The 24,560-nt window shown below is 40.0% G+C and overlaps 3 protein-coding genes across 6 annotated transcripts in view; 2 read left to right on the plus strand and 1 right to left on the minus strand.

The window, feature by feature from the left end:
- Positions 1–407: 407 nt before the first annotated feature.
- LOC126999760 (centrosomal protein of 89 kDa-like) lies at positions 408–7,874 on the minus strand. Its single transcript, XM_050862622.1, has 12 exons — positions 7,733–7,874; positions 6,728–6,863; positions 6,325–6,574; positions 5,957–6,097; positions 5,342–5,441; positions 5,003–5,141; positions 4,163–4,343; positions 3,258–3,425; positions 2,952–3,056; positions 2,708–2,834; positions 2,378–2,535; positions 408–1,586 (listed from the first exon to the last, which is right to left on the minus strand). The coding sequence occupies exons 2-12, from the start codon at positions 6,831–6,833 to the stop codon at positions 1,508–1,510; spliced, it is 1,554 nt and encodes a 517-aa protein (XP_050718579.1). The 5' UTR covers positions 6,834–6,863; positions 7,733–7,874; the 3' UTR covers positions 408–1,507.
- A 729-nt stretch (positions 7,875–8,603) lies between these two features.
- LOC126999757 (mitochondrial potassium channel ATP-binding subunit-like) lies at positions 8,604–22,914 on the plus strand. Of its 4 annotated transcripts, XM_050862614.1 has the most exons (18): positions 8,619–8,633; positions 8,767–8,795; positions 9,986–10,113; positions 10,613–10,691; positions 11,961–12,068; positions 12,362–12,535; positions 13,682–13,846; positions 14,614–14,759; positions 15,835–15,910; positions 17,197–17,337; positions 17,438–17,596; positions 18,117–18,320; positions 18,645–18,764; positions 20,001–20,104; positions 20,614–20,788; positions 21,229–21,407; positions 22,215–22,362; positions 22,680–22,914. In XM_050862614.1, exons 3-18 carry the CDS (start codon positions 10,055–10,057, stop codon positions 22,785–22,787), a joined length of 2,145 nt encoding a protein of 714 aa, XP_050718571.1. In that variant the 5' UTR covers positions 8,619–8,633; positions 8,767–8,795; positions 9,986–10,054; the 3' UTR covers positions 22,788–22,914. The 4 variants fall into 4 exon arrangements, with proteins under 4 accessions (XP_050718573.1, XP_050718571.1, XP_050718572.1 ...); XM_050862616.1 differs by lacking the exon at positions 8,767–8,795 and having other exon boundaries at positions 8,604–8,766; XM_050862615.1 differs by lacking the exon at positions 8,619–8,633 and having other exon boundaries at positions 8,793–8,938.
- LOC126999759 (solute carrier family 22 member 20-like) overlaps positions 22,695–24,560 on the plus strand; it is a 30,454-nt gene continuing 28,588 nt past the window's right edge. Inside the window, exon 1 of the transcript XR_007753549.1 lies at positions 22,695–22,807. The gene's annotated coding sequence lies outside the window, so the exon portion shown is untranslated. The remainder of the gene's footprint in view (positions 22,808–24,560) is intronic.

Raw genomic sequence — 24,560 nt, forward strand, 5'->3', positions numbered from 1 at the left:
ACTGCGCACACTTATATACTTCATTCTGTACTGAGCTGTTTTTCCTTCTCCTTTGGTCTCGATTTTTTTTTTTTTCATTTTAAACGTATCAGGTTCCCATTAACAACTGTGGCCCTAACAAGCGTGGAAATAACAGATGGGAATTCTCAAACACTACTGCATGATGAGGGCGCGTTGAGTTTAATAAGAAATACATCACCACTGAAGTTACACATTAACCATTGTCGCTATAATTGCAATGACCTATTAACGGATCAACAAGTCCAAATATAAACGACCACTTGCTATGAAACAGCCCGAAGCTCCGACACCACGATCGAGCGAGTGTGAACGGAACCAAACAAGAACGAGGAAGAGAATGAACATGCCAACCTTTGTCTCCAGCGGGTGGTTACTGAAAGCAGGGAGACAAACAATTGACTTTATTCCTGGAGCAGTACAACAGTCATAACTTGGTAGTGTCTTATCTCTACACACACACACACACACTGACTAGATTAATTAAAAACACCGTAAAGAGAAAAAAACATTGGCTCATCTCAGACGTCAATGTCACTAAATCTTGCATTATTTCTGTTGTGCTTTACCATATGTGAAGGAACTGCACTTGTATCAATATTCCTCTGCTGTTTGCATAATTCCAAGTCATTCTTGTAGTATTCCTAAGACAAACGTATCCTCTATTTGGTAGAAACCTAGCAAATATACAGAATGGGTGTGAGATTCATAGCACCAATCCCAAAAAGTTATATGTAATTAAGAGCAGTATACTCTATCCATCACAGCCATCCAAGTATCTCTCTTTATAATTATCTCCGATGTTCAATAACTCTATGGTAACTTAACCCTTCCTAGGACCCAACTTTATCTTCAGGGAGTGAGAGTGAGAGACTGATAAACACAGCCATTTAACCATCCCACTGCCTCCTCCACTATTAGATGCTGGGAAGAATTGCTGATGTTTAGTAATGAAAGAAAATAAGCCACAAACTGCGGCCCAGATTTTACAATGAATATTATGTTGCAGAAATGGCAGGTGAAAAGTGGGGGTGAGGGGAAAGCAAGGATTCTGGGCTCCTCGAGGGAAGGCGATCTCATAACTCGATAAATAATGCACATGCAGTTCTGCCAGAGTGCATTTAGTGTTCTTCCATAAAATCTCTCCTTTTTGACTAGACACTCTCCTCCATTAACCCAGTAGCAGCGACGGGCCAAATTTGTGGCTTTACTGTGTACCAGCGACGCCCAAACTTGTGGCTTTACCGTGTACCAGCGACGGGCCAAATTTGTGGCCTTACCATGTACCAGCGACGGGCCAAATTTTTGCCATGATATAAACCCCAAAAAATAGATGATGCATAAACTGATCACAAATGCATTGATATATATTTTGAAATGGTTTGTGTGAGTCATGATTTTTTCTCATTTTTCTCACTTAGAGGGACCGTTAAGAAACATGATCCCCGCAGCTATCGGGTTAAGAAACATGATCCCCGCAGCTACTGGGTTAAAGTAACTTTCCAGACAGTTTATGTTGATTACGGTGGTTCTGATATCTGGCCTCATTTGTACTTAGTCCCAGTAACCTGAAAAAGAGCAATTTATATTTTCACACATATAAAAAGATTGGTTCTATCTGAAGCTTAATGTAAACTTTGTACTTTGATGTCAAGGTTAGGTTAGGTAAGGAAAGGTTAAGACATGGATAAATACTGAAGCTAGGTTAGGGTAGGTTAGGTTCAGTTAGGTAAGGTTAGGTGAGGTTCAGTTAGGTAATGTTAGATGAGGTTCAGTTGGGTAAGGTTAGGTGAGGTTCAGTTAGGTAAGGTTAGATGAGGTTCAGTTAGGTAAGGTTAGGTGAGGTTCAGCTCTGTGGATCATCAAAAACACCTAGTCTATGATATCCAATAGAGACTTGCACTACCATCAAACCCTGTCAACTACCATATATCGTCACCCTCATAAAATAATCGCCAAAGTCATTTTTCAGCGATTTCCAGGTTTTTGTTTACATTGATTTTTCAACATGTAACGCCCATTTTTGTATGCTTGCCTTCGTCATTCAGGGTTTGAGTGTTCTAGAATTGGCCTTTTCATTTCTGCCTAAATCTTAAGACAAACAAGATAATGACATTTCTTTTCTGATTTCCTGTAAAGTAGAAAATAATGACTCAGGCGGTTTGTTTACGAAGGAGACGATGTGCCAGCATCAAAGACACACAAACATTATATACCTGAGTCACAAGAAGCATAGTAATAATAATTGCATGTGTCTGGTGCCAAGATAATGTTTGCATGCAACAGCTTATTCGTACATCATTGAAATGATAAAAAAGAAGCACATACTTTTAGCTACCAATGCAGCAAAATTACTTACTTATAATCTGAGATAAGCGAAGCAATAGTATCATCTTTAGTAGCCAGCAGACCTCGCAGGTGTGAAGACTCTCTGGTGGAGCGCTTCCATGCTGCTCTGGCCGCCTTCATGGCACCGTCCCTCTCAGCTATACGTCCACTCCACACTAGACGCTCCTCCTGTTAAAATATTTGTATTCTTCTCATAGATATAATATAATGGAAACGAAATTAGTCCCAAAAGTCTTCTTTCATAATCTGTCCCTTATCCACTTAGTAAAAAGCAGTTATGGATGCTAATGTTGTGCCTAAATGGTAAAATAGGTCCCATAAATGCACTTCACTGCCTCACCTTCAGTTTCTGTGACAGTGCTCCCACAGCAGCACTGCGCAAAGTCACTTCCTTGCAAAGCTCCTCTCTTTCCTTCTTTTGCATTGCTACAGCCTCCAGAAGTTCTTTTCTGTCATCAAGGAGCTCACTGGTTTGGAAATAAAAGTGTTTTTGGAAGTGGATGTTTGCATCATAATATTTACCAGTAACAAGTATCTAAAAACATAAATTACATATGTATACACAAAATCTAAAGTTTATTTACCTGCAAACTTTAGCAAGAGCCTTGAGGCGGGAGTAAGTGAGACGCACAGAGGCCTGCAAAGCTCTCAGAGAATGCTTCCTCCTTTCCATGCGGGTCTCATACTTCCTGATATTAAAGTACATATTTCAGAAAGGAGTCTTGAAATACCTGGTAATTATTAGTATGATTGTAATATAAGGAAAAGTGACCACCATCTCTTCATAATGTTAAAATGAGTATATTAAGTTTTCATTTATACACAGTAATTCCTTCTTCACAAGAATACTTGACATAAAAGGAAGTGTTCTGAACTACTGAGAGAAATACCTCAGAGATCCTTTCAGTCCTGACACCTGGCCGTTGAGTCTGTGCAGGTAGGCAGACGTGTCGGTAAGTTTCTCAGCCAAATTATGCTTCTCACTTCTTGCTGCATGGAGTTTTCCTTTTATGTTCCCAGACTCTTGTTTGTAGGCTGTACGGAGCTCCTCAAACAATCTAGAAGGTTTAAAACAACTCAACATGGATCTTGAGTGCGACGACATATGACAATCAACAATCTATCTACCTCTATAGCCACTGGCATGGCTCTCCCAGGAAACCTCTCCAAGGGATGTAGCCACCTCTATGTACCCCATGCAGTTATTCCTGTTCTAAAACACTTACTTGCATCCAGTACTTTCATATTCTCCCTTGGTCTCTTTCCATGTGCAATTCTGGGCCTAATCACTTGGAAATTCATATTATTTAAATAAAAGAACATCACACAAAAACACCATTCATGAAACTTCCTCAATGTTTACAGAAATGCATCTACACTAGCAGTACAGGAAGGTGGCAAATGATCATCCCCCATAGTCTGGCCTACTGCTTCATCCCCATGCTGCACTACTGGGTTATTCATGGCCCTTCATCACAGTCATGCATACAAGTTAATTTCCACTTGAAGCGTTAGGAAGCACTAGGACAGGAGGTGATGCATTGCCTGCTTTTCATCTCTTCTGGCTCTCTACAAATGACTTTGCTTGGAGGTTTTGTTTTAACTTTGCCTAAATTTTTGGGTTTGGATACACCATCAAAGTTCTTCTAATAGTTGTTCATCATCAATTCACACTTCACTTCACTAAAATGGGTGCAGCTGTAAAACTTTTCAGAGTTTGTAAGCTTACTTTGAGATGGTATCTTTATTTAGAAATCATTTATCAATTACTATAAAATATGATGGCTTAAGAAACCTTTCACACTCCTTGACAGCCATTTCATGTTCCTGTTGTGAGACAGAACTCTGAAGCTGGTCTTGTAGGGAGCTGCACCTCCTCTCCAGCTGCGTACATTTTGCCTTCCAAGTGTCCATTTCAGAAGTCAAACTGTGGCTTTGGTGTTCATAATCTTCAATTTTTTGTTGAAAGGTTTGTACTGCAAAGAGGAGAGTAAAAACAATTATATGGTAGAGCATTGTAATAATTCTAGTGAAGAAAATATGACCCTAGGAACTTGCAATATGCCATGCATTATTAGTGGTAAGAAGCATTCCAAATGCCATGGCATGCATGAGGTATGGATTAGTTATCAAGCTGGCAACTATATAAAACATTCAAATTAGTACTACTGAAGAAGTGACCATGGTAGGTGTTTCCATCTTCTCTCAACCCATTTGTCTAGGCACTCTATCCTTCCACAATTTAGTCCTATCCTCCTGCTAACCTCCATCCTCCTAAAGAATTACAAAACTGCCCTCCGACTATAAACGAGGCAAAGATGTCACACCCATATTGCCAGGCATACTTATATATAACCTGGTTACCATCTTATTCTCTCACAGTGACCAAGAACTTCCCCATGGATCATTTGATAACTTTCATCTGTACACAACTCATTCCCTACTTGCTGTTAAAGAAAATACTTGTCATCTCACTTTCTTAAGGTTATGCTGTGGAAGTCATAACTCACAAAGATCTACATGATGTACATAATTATTTATATCCATGGCATGCTGTCTATGCTATGCCATAGAAAATAACCCTATAGGATGACCAACAGTAGAAAATGTGACCCTTATAAGAAGAATGCACCACCTTGTTGTTGATATTGCAGGTCAGCTTGCTTGTTATGCTGCCGTTGTCTCTGCAGCTCCTCCATCAAGAGTTCTCGCTCCTCTAACAACAATTTGGCATCAGCGGCAACCATTTCTGCTTCTTCTGACCCCAATGGTACCTAATAAAAACAACTAGTAACTTTATCATGTTGTATGACATTTTCTCAACATAATAAGCAACCAATTTAAAGCATTGATTTTCATCACAAGAACAAGTAACCTGCAAGTGTCAGCAATAAGTGATTTCTATAATCTACCTACTTTAAGAGCCCATGACTCCAGCAAATTATGACAAAATCGTAGGAAGAGTGGAGCCTACCTGTGACCGCATCTTCTCCAGGCGTGCATGGAGTTTTTCATTTTCAGCAGTAATGGAATTCACCTGCACCATCAACTCCTCCATCTTTTCACTACTGCTTCTGGAGTCAAAATGGAAACTTCTTAATATGGAGAAAAAGTTAATCACCAAACTAAGTATATAAGTAAACAATATAATAAGCAAGATGTTCTGAAATTATAGTAACACAGCTTTATTCTTGGAGTGAAAATGGCAAAAGATAAGCACAAAGTCATGGAGATTGCAATTTTCTTTAAGGAAATTATAACAGGAAACAAGTATCTAGGCAATTTTTGATCTGCAGATGACATTATTTGAGACTAGTCATGAACTACAGTGTATGAGAGAATAAGTATACAGGGAAAGTCTACAAGTAAGGTTTAAGATGAATAAGAAGACTAACGTTATATTTGACAGTCATACACAGATCAGACTAATATTCATGAAAGAGGAGGATATAGAAACAGTAAATGAATGGATGTATGTACACTTCAAATAACTGCTACAAACTGAGACCAAAAATGAAGACGTAAAATAAAAGATTGTATACATCTAAGCAAATGATCAAATTCCAAACAGCAACTGAACATTTCTTACCTTATAATGGTGTCCCTCTCCTGCAGTATCTCATCATATGCATGCAAGAGCCCAGAGAACTTATACAGACTGGAGTGAGTAATTTCCTTTTTGCTTGATACAATAATTCCTTGCGGCAGTTTTCCATACTTTATATGATACCTGGAAACATGAGGAAATGACTTTTGTTATTTTAAATTCTTGAAGCTGATATTTCCTTTTTAACTCAGCTCTGCACAACATCATTACTCATAGCAAAATGTAACTTGTCCATATTTTTACTTTATCAAACTGGGTTTTCATCACAGACTTCTTATCTCAATGTATGATTGAATAAGATGTTTCACTATTTCAGTTATATTTTCATAGTGTATTAAGTTAGTTTTTACCTATTTAGTTCTTCATTCAGCCTCTTTAGAATATCCTTCAAAACATCTGTGTCATCTTTTAAGTCTGCAACCTCTCGTTTCAATTTGTCTATGTGTTTGATGCTCTCATTCTTCTGCTGCTGAAGAGTTTTCTCTGCTGTGGCCTTCCCTGTGGCTAACTCTTCCAGTTGTGCTTTAAGGTTCTTGACTTGCTGTTTTAAGGACTCAACCGAAATAATATCAGGTGCAGCATTAGTTGCATTAACCACATCTGAAACAAGAAGACATATGTAGTAGTTATTGAAGTACAATGATTATTGAAACAGAAGACTAATTATGATTCAAATTCAAATCATAGACATGACATGTGAAATCTGGCAAAAGCAATATACAAAAACAGAGATGAGAGATAAATCTGGTGCACCTTCTGATGAATCAGGAATTGCCCTGAGGAACTGTGAGAGCTGGTTGTACTCGCGGTAAAGTTGCTCCATGCGAGCCAACACTGCTGCCTTACTTCCTGATGCCATTTCACTTACAATGAGGGGGTCACATTCCTCCTAAAAGAAAAGCATGTAATCATTATATACTTTGTCTCATTCTAAAACAGCAGGATAGTGCATGAAATTATAATGCATAGGTACATGTCAAATAGACCTTCCAGATCACTGACAGTGGGTTTGACGTGTGGTTGAAGATGGAACCATCGACAACTTGCTCCAGATCCCAGTCAGTGGTCCACCTCCCAGTGACCTGTCAGGTGCTGTGTGGTCAACCTCATCGCTAAATATTTGTGTTCAGACATATTTGCCAGATTTCCCCTGACTTGACTTAAGATCAGTTAGGGAAAGCCTTTGCCTCAACCCTAGAGTGTTTCAGGGGCCTGGGTTCAATTCTTGAGCAAAATGGAGAAAAAGTTTGTTCTCTTGAGCAGATCAGCTCCGTTTTCTTGTATTTCTTCTGTTTCTTCGTGACCTATGCTATTGTCCTACATCTGAAATACACTAATCAACAACCTTAAATTAGGGCTAAATACACGCATTCAAAGACCTAGAGGCTGTCACGTGGCTAGTTTTTTTTCTTCTTATTTTTAGCTTCAGAATACAAGGAAATTTTCACATAAATCCGTCCTTTACCTCATGTACACACAGACTTCAAATGCTTATTTCTAATTATTAATTCTCAGTTGTATCACACTTGTTTACACGAAAAATGTACTTTTCGGTCTTTCACCCGTCTCAACATGGCTTGTCTTACCCTTCTCAACCGACAGAGCTTCTCAGTCTGACTAATTTGAACCCCATATATACCCACCGCAAATTATTTATAATCCTGACAGCGATTTTTGAAAGTTAGTGGGTTTCTTGCGGGCGCCTCAGAGCCCAATGGGTGGCTGGGAGGGAGCGCGTAACACCCACTGCAGGGTTACCTCCCAGCCCTCAGGTGACAGGTGGAGGAGGGCCGCTGGAGGGCATGAAGGAGCTGGTGGTGGTGGTGGTGGTGGCAGGCAGAGGCAGCAGCAGGCGAGGGTCCGCGAGACAATGTAAACACAGCTGACCCGGGGAGCGGCAGCTGTGATTGGTTGTTGACTCCGATGACGTCATTGCAAGACCCCCGCCAATCAGCAGTCGCCTTTCAGTCATAGCAAGGTGTCAACAATTAACCTTGCTATGCCTCGTTTATACATCCCGAGTAACAACGTTGTCAGTTTTAGCAAGGTTGTTTAGTAATGTTTTATCTGCCTCTCAGCCTGCTGGGATGGGTACAGCAACCTAAATCATCATATCCTAACACTACCAGCCACCAAAAAGAGAAAAAGCTGATTGATTGATTGATTGATAGTTTATTGTTGCAGGTAAACAACAAGGGAGAAGGGAGGGAAAAAGGTGAAATTTACGTAAAGCGTGAGTTTTACCTTTTTCAAACACACACACACACACACACACACGTCAGTTGGGCCTCGAGAGAGCGTCCGCAATTACATTTAGTTCTCCGTCCCCACATTTTATTGTCTTATTGTCCAGGGGGAGGTACTGCCCCCTCCCTTGTTGTGCTTTCCTTCCTACCATTGTATCTTTTTAATTTCATGGTGCTACCCACACATGTATTAATAGTTGTATAATCACACTCTGTCCTGCCTGGGGGTTGGGATGGCATGTTCCTCCCTTCTCCCTTGTTGTTTACCTGCAACAATAAACTATCAATCAATCAATCATTACATTTAGTCCGCCAGTCACATGACGGATTCGTCCCAAACGTTAGGGGGGGTGGAGGGTGGAGGGGGCGATGACGCAACCACCGGCCGCCGAGTGTAAACAAACCCGGCGGCGGTGCTTAAAAAAGTGATGTATACTGAAAAGAAAAGTGTGTAGAAGTGAAAAAGAAGAAAAGCGGAACGAAAGAAGGAGGACCTAAGAAGCGATACAAAGCGGCACAGGTCAAAAGAAGAAGAAGAAGAAGAAGGTGAGCGGCTCAACACACCGGTTGTCTGTGTACTCCCACGAAGAAGTAATACTGTATTTTTCATCACTGATAAGAAGACACTAGGGTGATTATGGGGAATCAAAACGTGCCTCCACCATTTACCCCTCGAGAATAATTCCCGACTGTTATGGAAATGGTCCTTTTACACGAGGTTAATACTAACATTTTGTACTTTATTTCTTTAATTACAGTTCATTGATGCGCAAAGTTTATGAGTGCAGTCTTGCACATTATATTTTGGCAGTTGTGGGGTCAGGTAAGGTTAGGAATGATAGGTTAGGTCAGGGTGGGTTATATTAGATTAGAGTTTGGGTAAAGCTCCAGCCTGACAAACTTTAATCCAGTGGTTGGTGGCTGAGTGAGGGGTGAGTCGCAGTCAGGCGTGGATAACATGGTACTTCCTGGCGGCTGGTCACTTGTTTTGCAAGAAGGCAATTTGGCAAGATGGACATGGAAAAGCCTGGGCACAGTCAAGGCCCTACTAGCTCAGCAGGCTGACAGGAACGGAGACCTGTATGGTTTGTGTATGGCTTGCTCGTGTGGACCACTGTTGTTCAGTGCCATGGTGGAAATTCTGTATAATAAGTCCGTGTCACATACAATAACGAAACTCACATGTCATTTAGGAAACTTGGTGGCTTTGTCATAAACGTACAAATCTTTGATGGACCATCTAGTATGGCTGTAGAATATGTAGAGAATGTACAGTCTTCGAATGTCCATTATTATGGTTTCACGACAACTTCCTTGGGAGACTGAGCCTTTCTGCAACTTTTAATACCTCCACCATATTATTTGTAACATTTCTATTTGTATCATTATGACAAACAATGGTTTCTACAAATGTTCAATCTTCTGTTTGTTATTTCATGCTTGTGCCATTCTTTAGTTTCTCTAATCATGTGCTGTTTTTTTAACAAGGTGGTTTCTCAATGTACTGATTTTTGGTATCATTCTAGTGTTTGCCCATACTCACCCCTCGCAACCAAAATTGGTTATGATATGATAACATTCCTCTAAATTAATCATACTGAATTCCCAGTGTAGCAAAGGTATCATGTTAGGAAACATATAGTCAGTTCCTTAAATCTTGGGACACATAACGATTTGTTTCACTTCCCTTGCTAAATAAAATTGCTTTGCTTTCTCATATCTTATATTTCAATGATGTATAACAGCTTAATTATTTGTGTTTCAGGGTGTTAAAGTCACTTGTCCTTAACTGGACCCTGTGAGTGGAAAAGGTTGGAGTTGGTGTAACAGCAGCATGATATTGCTGGGCTGTGGATCCTTTGCTAGACAAGCCTTGGGACAGGTGAAGCATGGGTAAGTAGTCCACCAGAGATGTCTCACAGTTCATGCCTGCCTAGAGCTTGGACTTATTGTCTGGTGGAAAACTTCATGAAATTTTTTTTTTCTTTTCTCAAATTAAATTCATCCAGCTTTTCAGAGTTTTGACATACATTAAGATTTTCAAAACTAGAAGAAAGTGTTTATCATAACCACCATATTTACCAGTGCCGAAGACGCATTTTTTTCAACATGTAAACACAAGAAACAACCAACAAAATTTCCTAGTAAAATTGGTAAGGTTAGGAAATTATTTTTCCTTCAAAATGGAGGAATTGAAAATGGGGCGCGTCTTTGATGCTGGCAAATACGTTAGGTACCCTTTTCATCATGACCAGTCTTTTGATATTGTTGTATTTGTCAATATTTAATGTTTGGAAGTGTTATCAGTAATTATACGAACAAAGTAAAAGCAATCATATAAAAGTAATTTTTGCAGCCAGCTCACAATCATGATTCTCTGTATTTATTACAGGGTGTCTCTCACCAGGCCACCAGGAAACTGTCCTTTCCTTCCTATAAGAAAAGGAAAGTCTGGGGGCTTCAGGAACTTTGTAAGTATTGTATAGGCCTATTGCTGTGAGCCTCTGAACCTTTTCTAGGTTAGTCTCAACCTCCTTTGATTTATTTAGATAAAGCTGTCAAATGGACAGCCGGAGGAAGTCTTCTTCTTTCGACAACCCCCTCAGTCATGAAAAAACAGCAGCTACAAGCTAAATATATAATAAAAACATTACATGTATACACCTGTCCCCCCTTATTTGTGGACGTTGGGAGATTCTGAGCCCCATTAGTAGAGAATACCTGTGAATGTTTGGTGCCACCCCTGAAAAAAGCCTCAAGATCCACGAGAAAAAACAGAGCAATTTCACACAAGCTGTTCCTAATACAGCATTTCCATTACCTGAAAGCTGCTTAAAATATCACAAATATCACTATTCATTAGCTCTACATACTATAAACTGCACTGTAATTTACGTAAACCTCTTACAAATATGTAGTTGTTAAAACATCTAGAGGAGGAAGAAACAGACATGGTGGAATTAATGTGGCCACTGTGATGGAGGTGAGCACCAAGCTACAGTGTCAACCCTCAACTTTACCTTTATATCCAGTTGTATTTGTTTACAAAAGTGGAAAAGAAGAACATCAAAGTGAAACAATGTTATTATAGTTAAGGGCCGTATTATAAGTCCAGTCCAAGAAGTTTTGACTCCCTACAGTTATTCATCCCGAACTCTGTAAGGACCCGAAACTCCTCGGACTGGACTTGCAGTGCGGCCCCTAAACCGACCTTTGTTGGGACCCGAAACTTCTTGGACTGTAGTATGGCCACTAAACCAACCTTTGTAGGGACCCAAAACTTCTTGGACTGTAGTATGGCCACTAAACCGACCTTTGTAGGGACCCGAAACTTCTCGGATTCGACCTGTAATACGGCCCTAACAACAAGTTGGAGGGCCTGGTCGGGCCTATAAGTTACAAAGTATAGTGAGTGAATGAGTGTTTGAATGGCAAAATGGGATGGCAACATAGTGATCTGCATGGAGCACACGTAACTATCAAAACATAGAATGCAAAGTATTTAAAAAATATGAACCTAAACAAAGTATTATTGTGTATGCCATATGTTAGTTTTGATTATTATATCTGTCCATTTATTAATGAATTTTCTTATTTTTATATTTTTATTTATCTACAGATTTATGGAAAGCTTCATTGTATCTATGGCAGAAAACTAATAGCACTAAAAATAAAAGCAAAGATCTTGTATCTTTAAGGGAAGCATTTTGTATTAATAATCTTAACATCATCCATCTTAGACAGTGAGTCGCCAGGTTCAGGCGCCCAGGAACAAGCCAGTTTCTTCCGGGAGTACCTCTCTTCTTCTCAAAGTGTCCATAGGCACAGGATGTGCCCTCACTGTAAAGGTAATTCCTTAGAATCCTTCTTGTACAAGTAACAAGTATTTAATAATACATACTACTGGTATAATGCATGTCCACCCTTATCTAAGAGTAGCTTTCATAAGTTTTCCTGTTATTAAAATTATCTGTGTGTGTGTGTGTGTGTGTGTGTGTGTGTGTATGTGTGTGTATGTGTGTGTGTGTGTGTGTGTGTGTGTGCACATTCATGTTCTCGAGTCTACTCTCTGTCTCTTTACATCTCTGTTTGCAGTGATGATGTTTCTCTAAACTTTCATTTTTTACTCTTCATCTTGCAGGCCCTGTTTACTCCAGTATTCAGTGAGTGTAAGGCCCACAAGCTAGCCAAGGAGACTCATGATCGACTCCTTGGCGCTGAGGACAGTAAGGACGCAGTAGATCCTCCCTTTGACTGGCATGCTTTTTGGGAACTACTAAAGCCTCAGCTACATTACCTCCTGGCTGCTATTGTAGTAAGTTCATCAAAATTAAACATGAAAAGAAACAGGTATGAGAGGAGTTGAAGACAATGATTACGACCCAGGGAAAGATAGTGACATTGACGACACTGACACGAGTGATGACGGAAAGTCAGAGGGGGTGGACAGCGAAGGAACGCTTTCAGCAAGTGGTTCTCGCTCGCCATCCCCGTCACAGGCTTCCACACATTTCCAGCTGCTGTCAGATCCATTTGCTGATGCTCGCCCTAGCGTTCTGCCTAGTGTAGAAGAGGATTTTGTTTATGTGCATCCAGGAATTGTTGCATATCTTATATACATACATATACATAGTTATTTTACTTTTTTTATAGTATCTCGCTACAATAAAATCTACACAACCCCCCCACACCACATGAAGTGTTTGGGGAACGCAATGTTTACGTACGCAGCAGTGCTCAGTAAAGAAGGGGTTAATCATGCTTCCTGCACTCGTCTGAGTAACTGGCATATAATACTAGCCATGATAAACAGCACAAGTTAGGGTTGTACTTTTCAACTAAAGTTTGTCATTATGTTGCATGCAAGGTACAACTAATGAATGAAACATAATCAAGACTTGAAATCAAGACTTCAGGATGCTGGAGCAGAGGATGAGTAAATTACACTTGTATCCTGTGGTAGTGTATGTATTTATATGTAGGATCCCTACGAGCACTCTGTGCAGCCCCTGTGCCTTCCTGAGCTTCTTGCCCTCCCAGGCATTCTTGCCTTGCCTCAGTTGGAGACACACACTCCCAGCTACTTCTGTATTCTTGATATAGTTGTAAGAAGGACCTCGTCTTTGACTTGTTTCTACATATAAATACATGCACTACCACAATCCTGCAATTCATTAGTGTTGTAATGAAATTGTTTCTGTGGTAAAAAAAAAGGTCCTTTTTAAAAAAAAAATTTTGTTGTCTCCCCAAAGCTACAATTCTGATAGACATTGTATATGTATTATGAGATTTTAATTTCCCATATTTTTTGTAATATTAACGTATCAGGAATGTTACTGAAGTGTGTTTTGTATATACTGTATATGTAGTTCATCTATATTTAGAGATTTCCATTACCCCAATTTTCTGCAAATTCAAATATTTTCAAAATGTACGTCATTATGTAAATAACTCATTGCAGAGTGCCTTTGTGGTCTCTCTGGCCAATATTCAAGTGCCAGTCCTGCTTGGGGAGGTGGTGAATGTGGTGGCCAAGTTTACCAGGGAGATGAGCACAGAGCGTAGGATCTTCTCCCAGGAGGTAGCTGGTCCTGTGGTCAAACTAGTGAAGTACTATTGCATACAGGTAAGACTAAAACCAATTTGCAGAGAACTGAGAGAGATAAATCATACATTCATCTTTAATGTTATCCTCAAAGGCTGATTTCTTTTGTTGCCCTTATGGCTAAAATGATAAAAAATCTGGTTTAACCTGGTAGCTGTGGGGATCGTGTTTCTTAAAGGCCCCTCTAAGCGATTTAATGAGAAAAAAAATCATCACATGCAAATCACTCATCAATCAACGCATTTGTGGTCAGTTTACTGGAATATGCAGCAACTGGGTGGTCCCCTCACAAATAGAAACACATCAGTAAACAAGAAAGAATACAAAGATTAGCCACAATAATTATGGTTCTCGGTTTGGCAGACTTGAGGTATGAGGAAATGATTAAAAAGGAAATTATTCTACCAGCATTAAAGAAAAGAACAAAAATACATGATATGCTGTATAACTTGATAAGTGATGTGGAAGAGGTAGACAGAAGAGACTTGATTCTGCAGTCAGAGAGGGAACTTTGAAACATAAGAAGACACAAGAACAAACTTAGGAAGACTAGATGCATGAATGAAATCAAGAAATGCAGCTTTCCACACAGAAGTACAGACTTTGGAATGAATTAAAGGAAGAAGTGATTGCAGCAGTGTTCACATATTAAAGAAGGCTGGACAAATGTATACATAGAGACAGAACACTAGCAGCATAGCTTTTGCTAGGTAAACACAACTAGGTAATTACACATCATGTCTATCAGAATGTTTTCTATGTGACTATTTTTTTATTGTTGCTGGCAGGCCTTCTTCACCCTCTCCTACATTGCCTTCCTGACCCGCATGGGGGAGCGGATGGCAGACGACCTTAGGAAGCAGCTGTTCTCATCACTCCTAAAGCAGGACATTTACTTTTATGACCAACATAAAACTGGTGAACTGGTCAATAGGTATGGATTCTAATAATCTTATTTGCTTGACATACTTGTAACTAATTTTTTCTTGTATCTTCTTTCATGAATGTGCATTAAAGCTCAGACATGTGAAGATGATCGTCAAGAAAAAATGTCAAATAGAATCACTTATGTAGAACTTTGCTTATTTAGCAAAGGACAAAGATCCAAGTCTACGTTATTTGTGCTCTGAGACATTAACACTGAATAGTGACTTAATGAGGCAGATTGATGCCTCTGGTAATGAGTGCCTGCACATAATCATGGGATATTACTGGAATGACTTTGTGTCAAACTGGCAAGTACTCTGTTGGACTAATTAGAAGTCTAATACGTACTTGCAGAGTCCATGAAGCTGAACTCCTATAGAAGTATGTGGCATGCTATCCAGAAATCAAGCCTGCTCACAGGGTCGAATTTGTAAGAGAGACTTCCAAGGGGAGGCAGTGGCTGAGTGGTCAACGTGCAGGCATGACGTCCAGGAGGACACAGGTTCGCATCCCTCCTGCTGTGACAAACAAACTGGCAATTTTTCAGTCATTGCCGAGTGACCAAAGACTACCCACATGCTGTCCTGAAGACCACCTATCAACTCAGGCTCTAAATTCTCTCTAAAAGAGGATCAAAGATGATCTCCAGTGGGCAACATGAGCCAAGCAAGATGGCACCACTATAAACACTTGCCTGTGCCAAAATGGGCTGGGGCCATCCACCAGGCCCCACCAAGAAAGCCCACCAGTGCCATAGGTGAAACATAAAAAGAAAAAAGTGGAGGAGGCCAAGGGGACGCCCACAGAGTTTGTAGCTTGAGCAGATCAAAAGATCTTGCCATAAGGTACTTAGGATTAGAAGGGTGCCTGCATGGAGACGCCCTGAGGAACCCTGAGTTTGGCGTCATAGGGTGGGGGAGGCGACGCGCCCCCTGGTGTGCACCACTATTGACTGATTGATTAACCAGATATAACTTTTCATGTAATTTTCTAGTTGTTGTTAATGATGTAAAACAATTTATTCATCATACTCGTGCACCATGGTATTTATAAATCTAATATGTAGTTTGATTTATTTTTAGACTGACTGCAGATGTCCAGGACTTTAAAAGTTCCTTTAAACTTTGCATATCACAAGGAATGCGCAGTGTTACTCAGGTGAGTGAAATTGCAGTTAGTATTTCATCCATAGCTTCCAAACAATACATTAATATTTTTTCAAACTTTGTTATCATTATTATCATCATTACCATCATAATCATCATCATCATCATTACAATTCCCTACACTGGCCAGGGATTGGATCTAATGTAGAAGAGAGGTTATCATAACTAATCTTTATAGGTAGCCAGACATAACTTTCTAATATCATTAGATATTTTGCAGATATGGGGCTCATGTAATAAAGTTTTGCAGCTCTGGAGTGAGATTTTGTAAAAGAAATAAGTGTCAGCTCCTCCCTTTTCTGCATCATAATATTCCACTTCAAGTTTCAAAACTTGAGAAACATGATGACATGCTTCAAGAGGTTATTGGTTTTGAAAATATTTGTTCTGGGCATTCACATGGTTTGAAAGCAACACCCAGTTTACATTTATGGCTGAAATGAATGAATTTTAAATTACAAGGCTTCAGGGGATTGATATTGGTATTGATTAATAATTTTCTGTATGAGCTTTCTTCTTTGCCAATTGTTGGCATATGTATCTAGAGTTAAGGCTGACCATGCTGCTTAGTGCAGGAAAACATGTGGTGAGGATGTCTGGAGCTCTTTGGAAACAAGAGAAGGAGAAAAGATGGGGCGAGGAAGGGTTGAGATACAGTACAAGTCTGCCAGTCTGGTTTGCAGCAGAACAACTTTGTGGCTGATTATCAAATATGGTGAGCTATTAGATGCTACCACATTTATGAGCAACATGATAGGACATTTTTTATGGTTCCTCCTCTGCTAATGTAGCACTGGATATGTCTACTGGTACATGTTTCTGAGCTGGAGGATTCCCTATCACTGCCACCCCTTACTGCTAATGAATCTGTGTGATAAGGAAGGAAAGGGAGGAGGAGTGTTGTTTCTCCACCACGTGATGAGCAGATGTCAGCTGAGTCCTGCTTCCACCCCTTGTGAGGTTAGGTTAGGTTCGGTTTTGGTTAGGTTAGGTTAGGTTAGGTTAGTGACAAGAAAGGTGATGCAAGAGGAAGGAAGGAAGGAGGTTAGAATGAAACAGAGAGTGCAAGGTTGAAGGAACCACACCTGACAGACGGACCACACTGCTGTCAACGCACATATTCAGTCCACTCCAGATTTGCCCATGCAATGAGTTGTGTAACATTCTCATATGTGTGGACGACTATCAGTGACTGGATTAACAGACTTTTACTGTATTTTGGTATTGATAGTTCTAATCTTTCATCATGACTAATCAGTAATTTATCTTTCCTTTTAGATCATTGGGTGTGGAATCTCCCTGTACATGATCTCACCCCAGATGGCAACCCTCACGGGGGTGTTTGTGCCAGTGATCATTGGGGTCGGGACTGCTCTTGGCTCTTTACTACGCTCCCTCTCCCGTGAAGCTCAGCATCAGGTGAGAGAGAGAGAGTTTTGTTCTCAAATGATTTATTAAATTTAATGGTGCTTTTAAATTGTCACATGAATTTTGTCATCTCAACGCCATCTTGCTGCAGGTTGCCCGTGCCACTGGAGTCGCTGATGAATGCTTGGGCAACATGCGGACAGTTCGGGCCTTTGCCATGGAGGACATGGAGATTAAACTATTTAGTCAAGAATTGGATAAGTCAAGGCAGCTGAATGAAGCCTTGGGAATGGGCATTGGTGTATTCCAGGTTTGTGAGATTTAATAACCTTTGATCTTTTAAAGAAATATGATGCAGGAGGAATATGCAATTTTCAGTTCTTTTTCCTTTTCCAGGACTAAATTTGCTATATGAGATAATTGTATTGAGTAGAAATATTTACATTGATGGACAAAAAACTAAAATTTCAGGTGAAAGGGAAAAATAGAAGGATTTTTTTATTCTTGTTGTTCATACCCGTGTTCTTTCAATCCATGATGACTTAAGCTGCCAAGTGACAGTTTCAACTTCCATTTTAGTTTTGGGGGGTTAAAATTGACCTTTGGAATAGTATTTATTATCGTCAGTTATTGCTCATTACTTTAAATTCTGGACTCATTGCTGAAAAAGATTTGATTTATTTATCATGAGGCTTTTGGAAGTTTTGCATGAGCTTTTAATCTTCAAGATGGTTCCATAGTCTATGTACTTCAATGGAGTATTTGAATTCCTTAAGTTATACACAAAATTCACTGAAATGAATTAAGTATTATCTCTATATTTTTTGCAGGCTGGCTCAAATTTGTTCTTGAACAGTATAGTCATGGGAATTCTGTGGGGTGGAGGCCAACTCATCGCTCAAGATCAGTTGCAGCCAGGGGACCTCATGTCCTTCCTAGTTGCTGCTCAGACAATACAAAAGTCCCTGGCTCAGCTGGGCATCATGTTTGGTACATATGTCAGAGGCATCAGTGCAGGGGCCAGAGTCTTTGAGGTTAGTCTTAACTTTCTTATACAGAAAATAATTGAATCGTCATGACTACATTACAATTATAACTATTCATTCATTTATCTGATGTTCATTCATTACCCAAATGCTGTCCTAATGACCACCTATTAACCCGCTCACTAACCACTCACCCACCGCCTCATGTGGACACAGTGTCCTGGAGAACCGAGGTTCAAGTTCCATCCACTGCTACTAACTGACAATTTTCGGTCATCAGCAATTTGCATAAAACTACCCACATACAAGTGGCTTATATAAGAATCCTTCGGATGTTATAGGAGTTTGCTTAGTACTGCTTTTCTTTTTCAGTATGTGAAGCTCCAGCCAACAATACCTGTGAAGGGAGGGAAGGTTATTCCTTACCATACTCTGATGGGCAACATTGAATTCAAAAATGTGTCGTTCTCGTATCCCACAAGGCCAGACCAGGTATGTAAAAAGTACACGAGTACACAGTAATTTTATTATGCAGTGGAAGATATTAGTCAAATATGCCTTTATGCTGGAAATATTTCAATAGTATTTGGTTTGTCTAAGAAAAATGATAAGAAACAAATATAATATATTAGAATAATCTCCTTACTGACTCCACATAGTAAGCAAAATAATTAAAACAAGTTTTTTTCATGTTTAGTAATGTATTAAACATCGTATATGCATCAAAATTTTCAGTAAATTGAGATCTGTGTCAAGTGATTTTGGTGCCTACAGTAGGATCTTGCCAATGATGTCAATTTGTGCCTGAAAAACACTGTTACTAATGGAAGCATTATACATGTGACATTGACACACATGTATAAAGAGATAATTGGTACCTCCATCCCAGGACTCATCCGTTTTCCCATTTGAAACCTTCCTATCACTACACAATTTTGTCTGAAATAAATGAATCATAAATGAATCAAGAAGGGTTTTATAAAGCTCGCCCTAGAGGAACTAATGAGGCGTTTGGTATGAAAGTTGCCTTTGGGATGGAGGGAGGCACACATCTCCCATACTTTCTCTACTCCTCATGCTAAAATGCCTTGGGTCAATCACATTTGTTCTCATGCTATTAAAGCTGGAGAGGCAGCTCACAAACGGTACCTGAGCCTTTATACTCCTGCTAATCATGAGCTTTACATTTCTGCTCAGAATTGTGACAAATTATTCTTTTACATACTAAAACAATAATTAATAGAAAATGTCAAAACCTTGCCTACTCTCATTTTTCCAGTCTTCTAGCATCTAGACAAAAATATAACCAACAATTTTACTTCTTTTCCACCTCTCCTTAATTCTGATGGCAGCCCAGCTGTCAAATTTGTCTCTAAATTTGAACTCTTCACTCAGACACTCTGAAAATTTCACTCTGGATGATTCAGGGCATATTCTTCCTAATCATACCCCCTCTGACTCCACTATGCCTGTCACTAAAATGCTTAACCCCTTCCCTATGGTGATGCACGAGGTCTGTCATTGCTCGCCTGTACAGCCATCCGGTGACGCACCTGGCGCGTCATCCCTCTGTGCTATTTGTGAGATCCAGCTGTATGCTATTTCACTGGTTTTGAAATGTGAACCAAGCTTCTAATTTACCTTTTTACCTCTTAGGCATTACACTGAATTTAGAGATCACAGTCTTGGCAGGGAGAGGACATAAAAGTACATGCAGCACTTTCACAGGAGGTGTTACGTGACTTCACTCTAAGCATCCCAGCAGGCAGCATTGTGGCCCTCGTTGGGGTGTCTGGTGGAGGAAAGTCTACTGTTGCTCAGCTGCTAGAGAGGTAATGATCTGATCTCTTTGTGGTTTTTTCTATACAACAGGCATGGTTATTGCTTTGTTCGTGCTTTACACCCTGTTACATTAGACCAGTGGTTCCCATGCCAATGGACGCTACCCAAATGAGGGCTGCGAGAGTGTTTCTGAGGGTTGCTGGAGGGTCTTGGAAAAAAGACATAGTTATAATTGTATCCTACTATAAATGCCAATTATTTAAATATTTGACAGTGTTCCTGACTTTCATTTGAAGGAAAATATACTATTGCTCAGATCAGGCAAACAAAGGGTGTATAAGGGGGAATGGGGATGAATTGGTGTCCTGGAACCAGCACCCTTCACCTCATGCTATAATAGGTTCATGCAATGATAGTTCGCCTAGCAAACTGTTTTCAGGAATGTAATCCGTTTTTTCCATGGGGGGTCACCTTTATTTGGCTTACTGCTGGGATAAGTTTTGAATACTTCGAATCACTATTTCTATTGATGATTCCACCTTGCTTTTTTCATCCTCAGGTTCTATGATGTGAATAAGGGGTCCGTAACCATTGATGGGGTGGACTTGCGTAGCCTTGACCCCACATGGCTGCGTGGACAAGTCATTGGATTCATCAACCAGGAGCCAGTGCTCTTTGCTACCTCAATCATGGAGAATATTCGCTATGGCTTCCCAGATGCAACAGACGCAGAGGTGCTAATCTTTGAAGATAATCTCTGTATTAATTAAGTAATGAGAATAAGAAGGCAGAAAGAAATGATATAGTTGCAGGTATCATGAAGTTTTTGAAGGCAGCATTGATGTGCTTTTGAGGGGGAACATTTTTTTTTTTATTTTTTATTTTTTTTACGTCTACACCTATAGTGCCGGTAGGCTTGCTTGAGGGGCCTGGATGGTAGTTGGCCCCAGCCCGTCATGGCGCAGGCAAGTGTTTATAGTGGTGCCATCTTCTCTTTGAAAGCCAAGAATGGTCAGGCTCCTCCTTTGAAAATAGTTTCTCAAGATGTATACGGAAACCCAGAGATACCTTGCTTATAGTGTTTCCAGGTATTGGGTGAGGTCGGAAACATGTGTGTGTGTGTGTGTGTGTGTGTGTGTGTGTGTAGATGTTACAATGCTCATTTACTTCACAGGTTATTGATGCAGCAAGGACAGCCAATGCCCATGAATTCATTATGGGTTTTCCTAATGGCTACAACACAGTGGTGGGGGAGCGGGGAGTAACAGTGTCTGGGGGTCAGAAACAACGCATTGCCATCGCACGTGCTCTCCTCAAAAACCCAAGAATCCTGGTGCTGGATGAGGCTACCAGGTAACCACTCACTCATTGTTCTTTTACTGTCTTTTGATTAATTTATTTGTTTTTGTTTGTATGAGTTTATCTACATTAATATATGTGTGTATATTGTAGAAGCCTGATGTAACCAGGTAGCAGTGACGGGCCAAATTTGTGGGTTTACCGTGTACCAGCAACAGGGCAGATTTGTGGCTTTACCGTGTTGCAGTGACTGGCCAAATTTGTGGCTTTACGGTGTACCAGCGACGGGCCAAATTTTTGCCATGATATAAACCCCCCAAAATAGATGATGCATAAACTGATCACAAATGCGTTGATATATATTATGAAATGGTTTGTGTGAGTGATGATTTTTTCTCATTTTTCTCACTTAGAGGGGCCTTTAAGAAACATGATGCCCGCAGCTACCGGGTTAACAAGCTAAATTAGCCAAGCACCAATTCAATAAATCAAATTTTCCAGTAAATTGAGAGAAAGCATTTTCTGGCCCCTAAGCCCTGGAGTCCAGTTTTCTCAAGCTTAGCCATAATTTCAATCCAAAAACTATTTCATAGACGGTTGTAGTACTTATAGTAGTAGTAGTAATAGTAATAATAGCAATAGTAGTAGTGGTAGTAATAGTAATAGTAGTAGTAGTACAAAATTAATATGTAGAACACTAAAAAGTACTGAAAACACCCTTAGCTACAATTCGTCCATAAGACATTTGGAATATTAGTGGCCCATGCTAACTCCATCCTTTTACCTCCACGAGTACACCTGTAGGAGCCAGCTTGTAGAACATATGCCTTTTAGAACAACAAAATCTCCTTCTCCCTACAGCGCCTTGGATGCAGAGTCTGAGGCAGTAGTGCAGGCTGCTCTTGAGAACTGCGTTGAGGGTCGGACAGTTCTTGTCATTGCCCACCGCTTGTCCACAATCCAGAATGCCAATGTCATTGCTGTGATGTCCCACGGGAAGTTAGCAGAGGTCAGTTTCATCTTATTGTTTATTTCACTGTTGCTCATTTATTAAAGTTAAGAGGCAGAAGAAAAAGTTAGCTAAGTTAGTAAGAGGAATTTTTTGCCAGTATGTGCAGTGACTTGCATATAAATTGATGTTTTTCAGTCAGAGGATTCTTTCTTTCTAAAATTGTGATGCTCAAATTTTATCTTCCTGAGCATAATTTGTTCTTCATCAAACCTTCCATTTTTTCGTCAACATTTTTTCTACACCCTATAATTTCCTCTTTCATTCAGCCCCTCAACCACTGTCACAGCTGTTAATGATACAACTGCTTCCTACAGATTGGCACACACGAGTCTCTGAAGAAACGTGGAGGGATTTATGCCGAGTTGATCAGGCAACAACAGAAAGAAGAGAAGCCCACCAGAGCCACCTCTTGGGGTCTGTGATAGAGTTTTGCTTTAGAAAGGTTGGTGAGAATATTTTCATGATGCTCAGGTTATATTTATATATCTTCAGAGTTATATAGTAATTATGTATCTGATTTATGAATGAATAAATTATTTGCATTGGAAAGACATTTTAATCCAACTTATAAGTCATTGACAGAATTAACCCGGAAGCAGTGACTAGCCAAATTTGTGCCATGATTTAAACCCCCCAAAATAGATGACACATAAACTGATCACAAATGCTTCGATATATATTATGAAATGGTTTGTGTAAGTGATGATTTTTTCCTCATTTTTCTCGCTTAGAGGGACCATAAAGAAACATGATCCCAGCTGCAGCTACCGGGTTAAAAACAAGTAATAATTTCTCATGAAGTGAATTAAAGCTGGTTAAGCAAGGAAGGTAACAGTGGCAAGGCAGAGGACCAGCAACCACTAGAGTAACTAAAAGCAAGCATTTATACTTGAAGCTCTGCCCTTGTTTGATCATGGACATTAGAGCTTTTAATGATATACACTCATCCCTGTACAACACTGGGAATATGATGTGTTTAAGTGCTGGAAAAATTGAGAAAAGAGAATGGCAGACACACGTGCTGCGTTTTACATCGGATACGAGCCACACTGATGCAGGATCTAAATGTATTGTATGCTGGGCGTGCTATGGAGACGTGTGCGAACGAGTAATAGACCTGCAGTGACGTCATTCGTTGATATCTCCTGATTGGCTGCTGCCTCCCTCCTTCCCCTCTCTGCCCCCCTCCCCTCGCCTCTCTCCCTCTACCTCGCTCTCTCTCGTTCTCTCCCTCCCTCCTCCCGCTTCTGTTATTCAACAAGTATTTCCTCCGTCTTTTTCCTTTTCCTATGACACTCTCTCTCTCTCTCTCTCTCTCTCTCTCTCTCTCTCTCTCTCTCTCTCTCTCTCTCTCTCTCTCTCTCTCTCTCTCTCTCTTTGTTTTATTGCTTTTGTGTTTGTTTATATGTATGTATGTGTGTGTCATATCTGTGTCTGTCTACCTTTCTATATAGTGTATGACTCTGTCTGTTTAGCCTATGTTTCTTCCTCCTTGCATGTGTGTTTGTCTGTCAATCTATCTGTCTGTCTATCTGTCCGTATTTATGTAAATATTCAGTATGTCTCTCTCTCTCTCTCTCTCTCTCTCTCTCTCTCTCTCTCTCTCTCTCTCTCTCTCTCTCTCTCTCTCTCTCTCGGAGTCTGAGAGAGAGAGAGAGAGAGAGAGAGAGAGAGAGAGAGAGAGAGAGAGAGAGAGAGAGAGAGAGAGAGAGAGAGAGAGGCAGAGACAGGCAGAGGCAGAGACAACCCAGCAAACAGGAAAAGTTTACACTACGTTGTTATAGGTTGCATCTTCGCCCGTCTAAAAAATTACGTTGTGATTTTCTGATCCAACTGTGACGTTCTTGGTGATTTCCTGATTGGTGATTTTCTGACCAAACTCATGATTATATAATTGTAATAATTATATAAAATTATATACTTAATTATCATAAGTGACTTGATTTTCATGAATAAATGCTAATAAAGTTTAATTTTATATTCCAAATAGCCTTAAGCTTTTTATAAGTCCTCCAACTGTCGCGCCATCCACAAAATGTAAGCAAGAAACCAATCCCTTCACGCATGCAATGGGATCAAGGGAACTGGCTTTTCTTTTTCTTTCAGTTAGTAAGATTTATCATAGTGTTTGTGGCTACTGTACACTACATAACCTTTGTATCTGTAGCCTACTTTAAACAAAAACTGTGCATTTC

The sequence above is a fragment of the Eriocheir sinensis genome, chromosome 17, assembly GCF_024679095.1.
Source record: "Eriocheir sinensis breed Jianghai 21 chromosome 17, ASM2467909v1, whole genome shotgun sequence".
Taxonomy (NCBI): Eukaryota; Metazoa; Arthropoda; class Malacostraca; order Decapoda; family Varunidae; genus Eriocheir; species Eriocheir sinensis.

Coding starts and splice junctions, on each gene's coding strand:
- LOC126999760 (XM_050862622.1), bottom strand. CDS start 6,833: ATGGCATCAGGAAGTAAGGCAGCAGTGTTGGCTCGCATGGAGCAACTT. Junction 6,575..6,727: donor AATTCCTGATTCATCAGAAG/GTGCACCAGATT, acceptor TTCTTGTTTCAG/ATGTGGTTAATGCAACTAAT. Junction 4,344..5,002: donor CCTGCAATATCAACAACAAG/GTGGTGCATTCT, acceptor TCCTCTTTGCAG/TACAAACCTTTCAACAAAAA.
- LOC126999757 (XM_050862616.1), top strand. CDS start 10,055: ATGATATTGCTGGGCTGTGGATCCTTTGCTAGACAAGCCTTGGGACAG. Junction 12,536..13,681: donor ACCTCCTGGCTGCTATTGTA/GTAAGTTCATCA, acceptor AACTCATTGCAG/AGTGCCTTTGTGGTCTCTCT. Junction 20,789..21,228: donor CAGATGCAACAGACGCAGAG/GTGCTAATCTTT, acceptor TTTACTTCACAG/GTTATTGATGCAGCAAGGAC.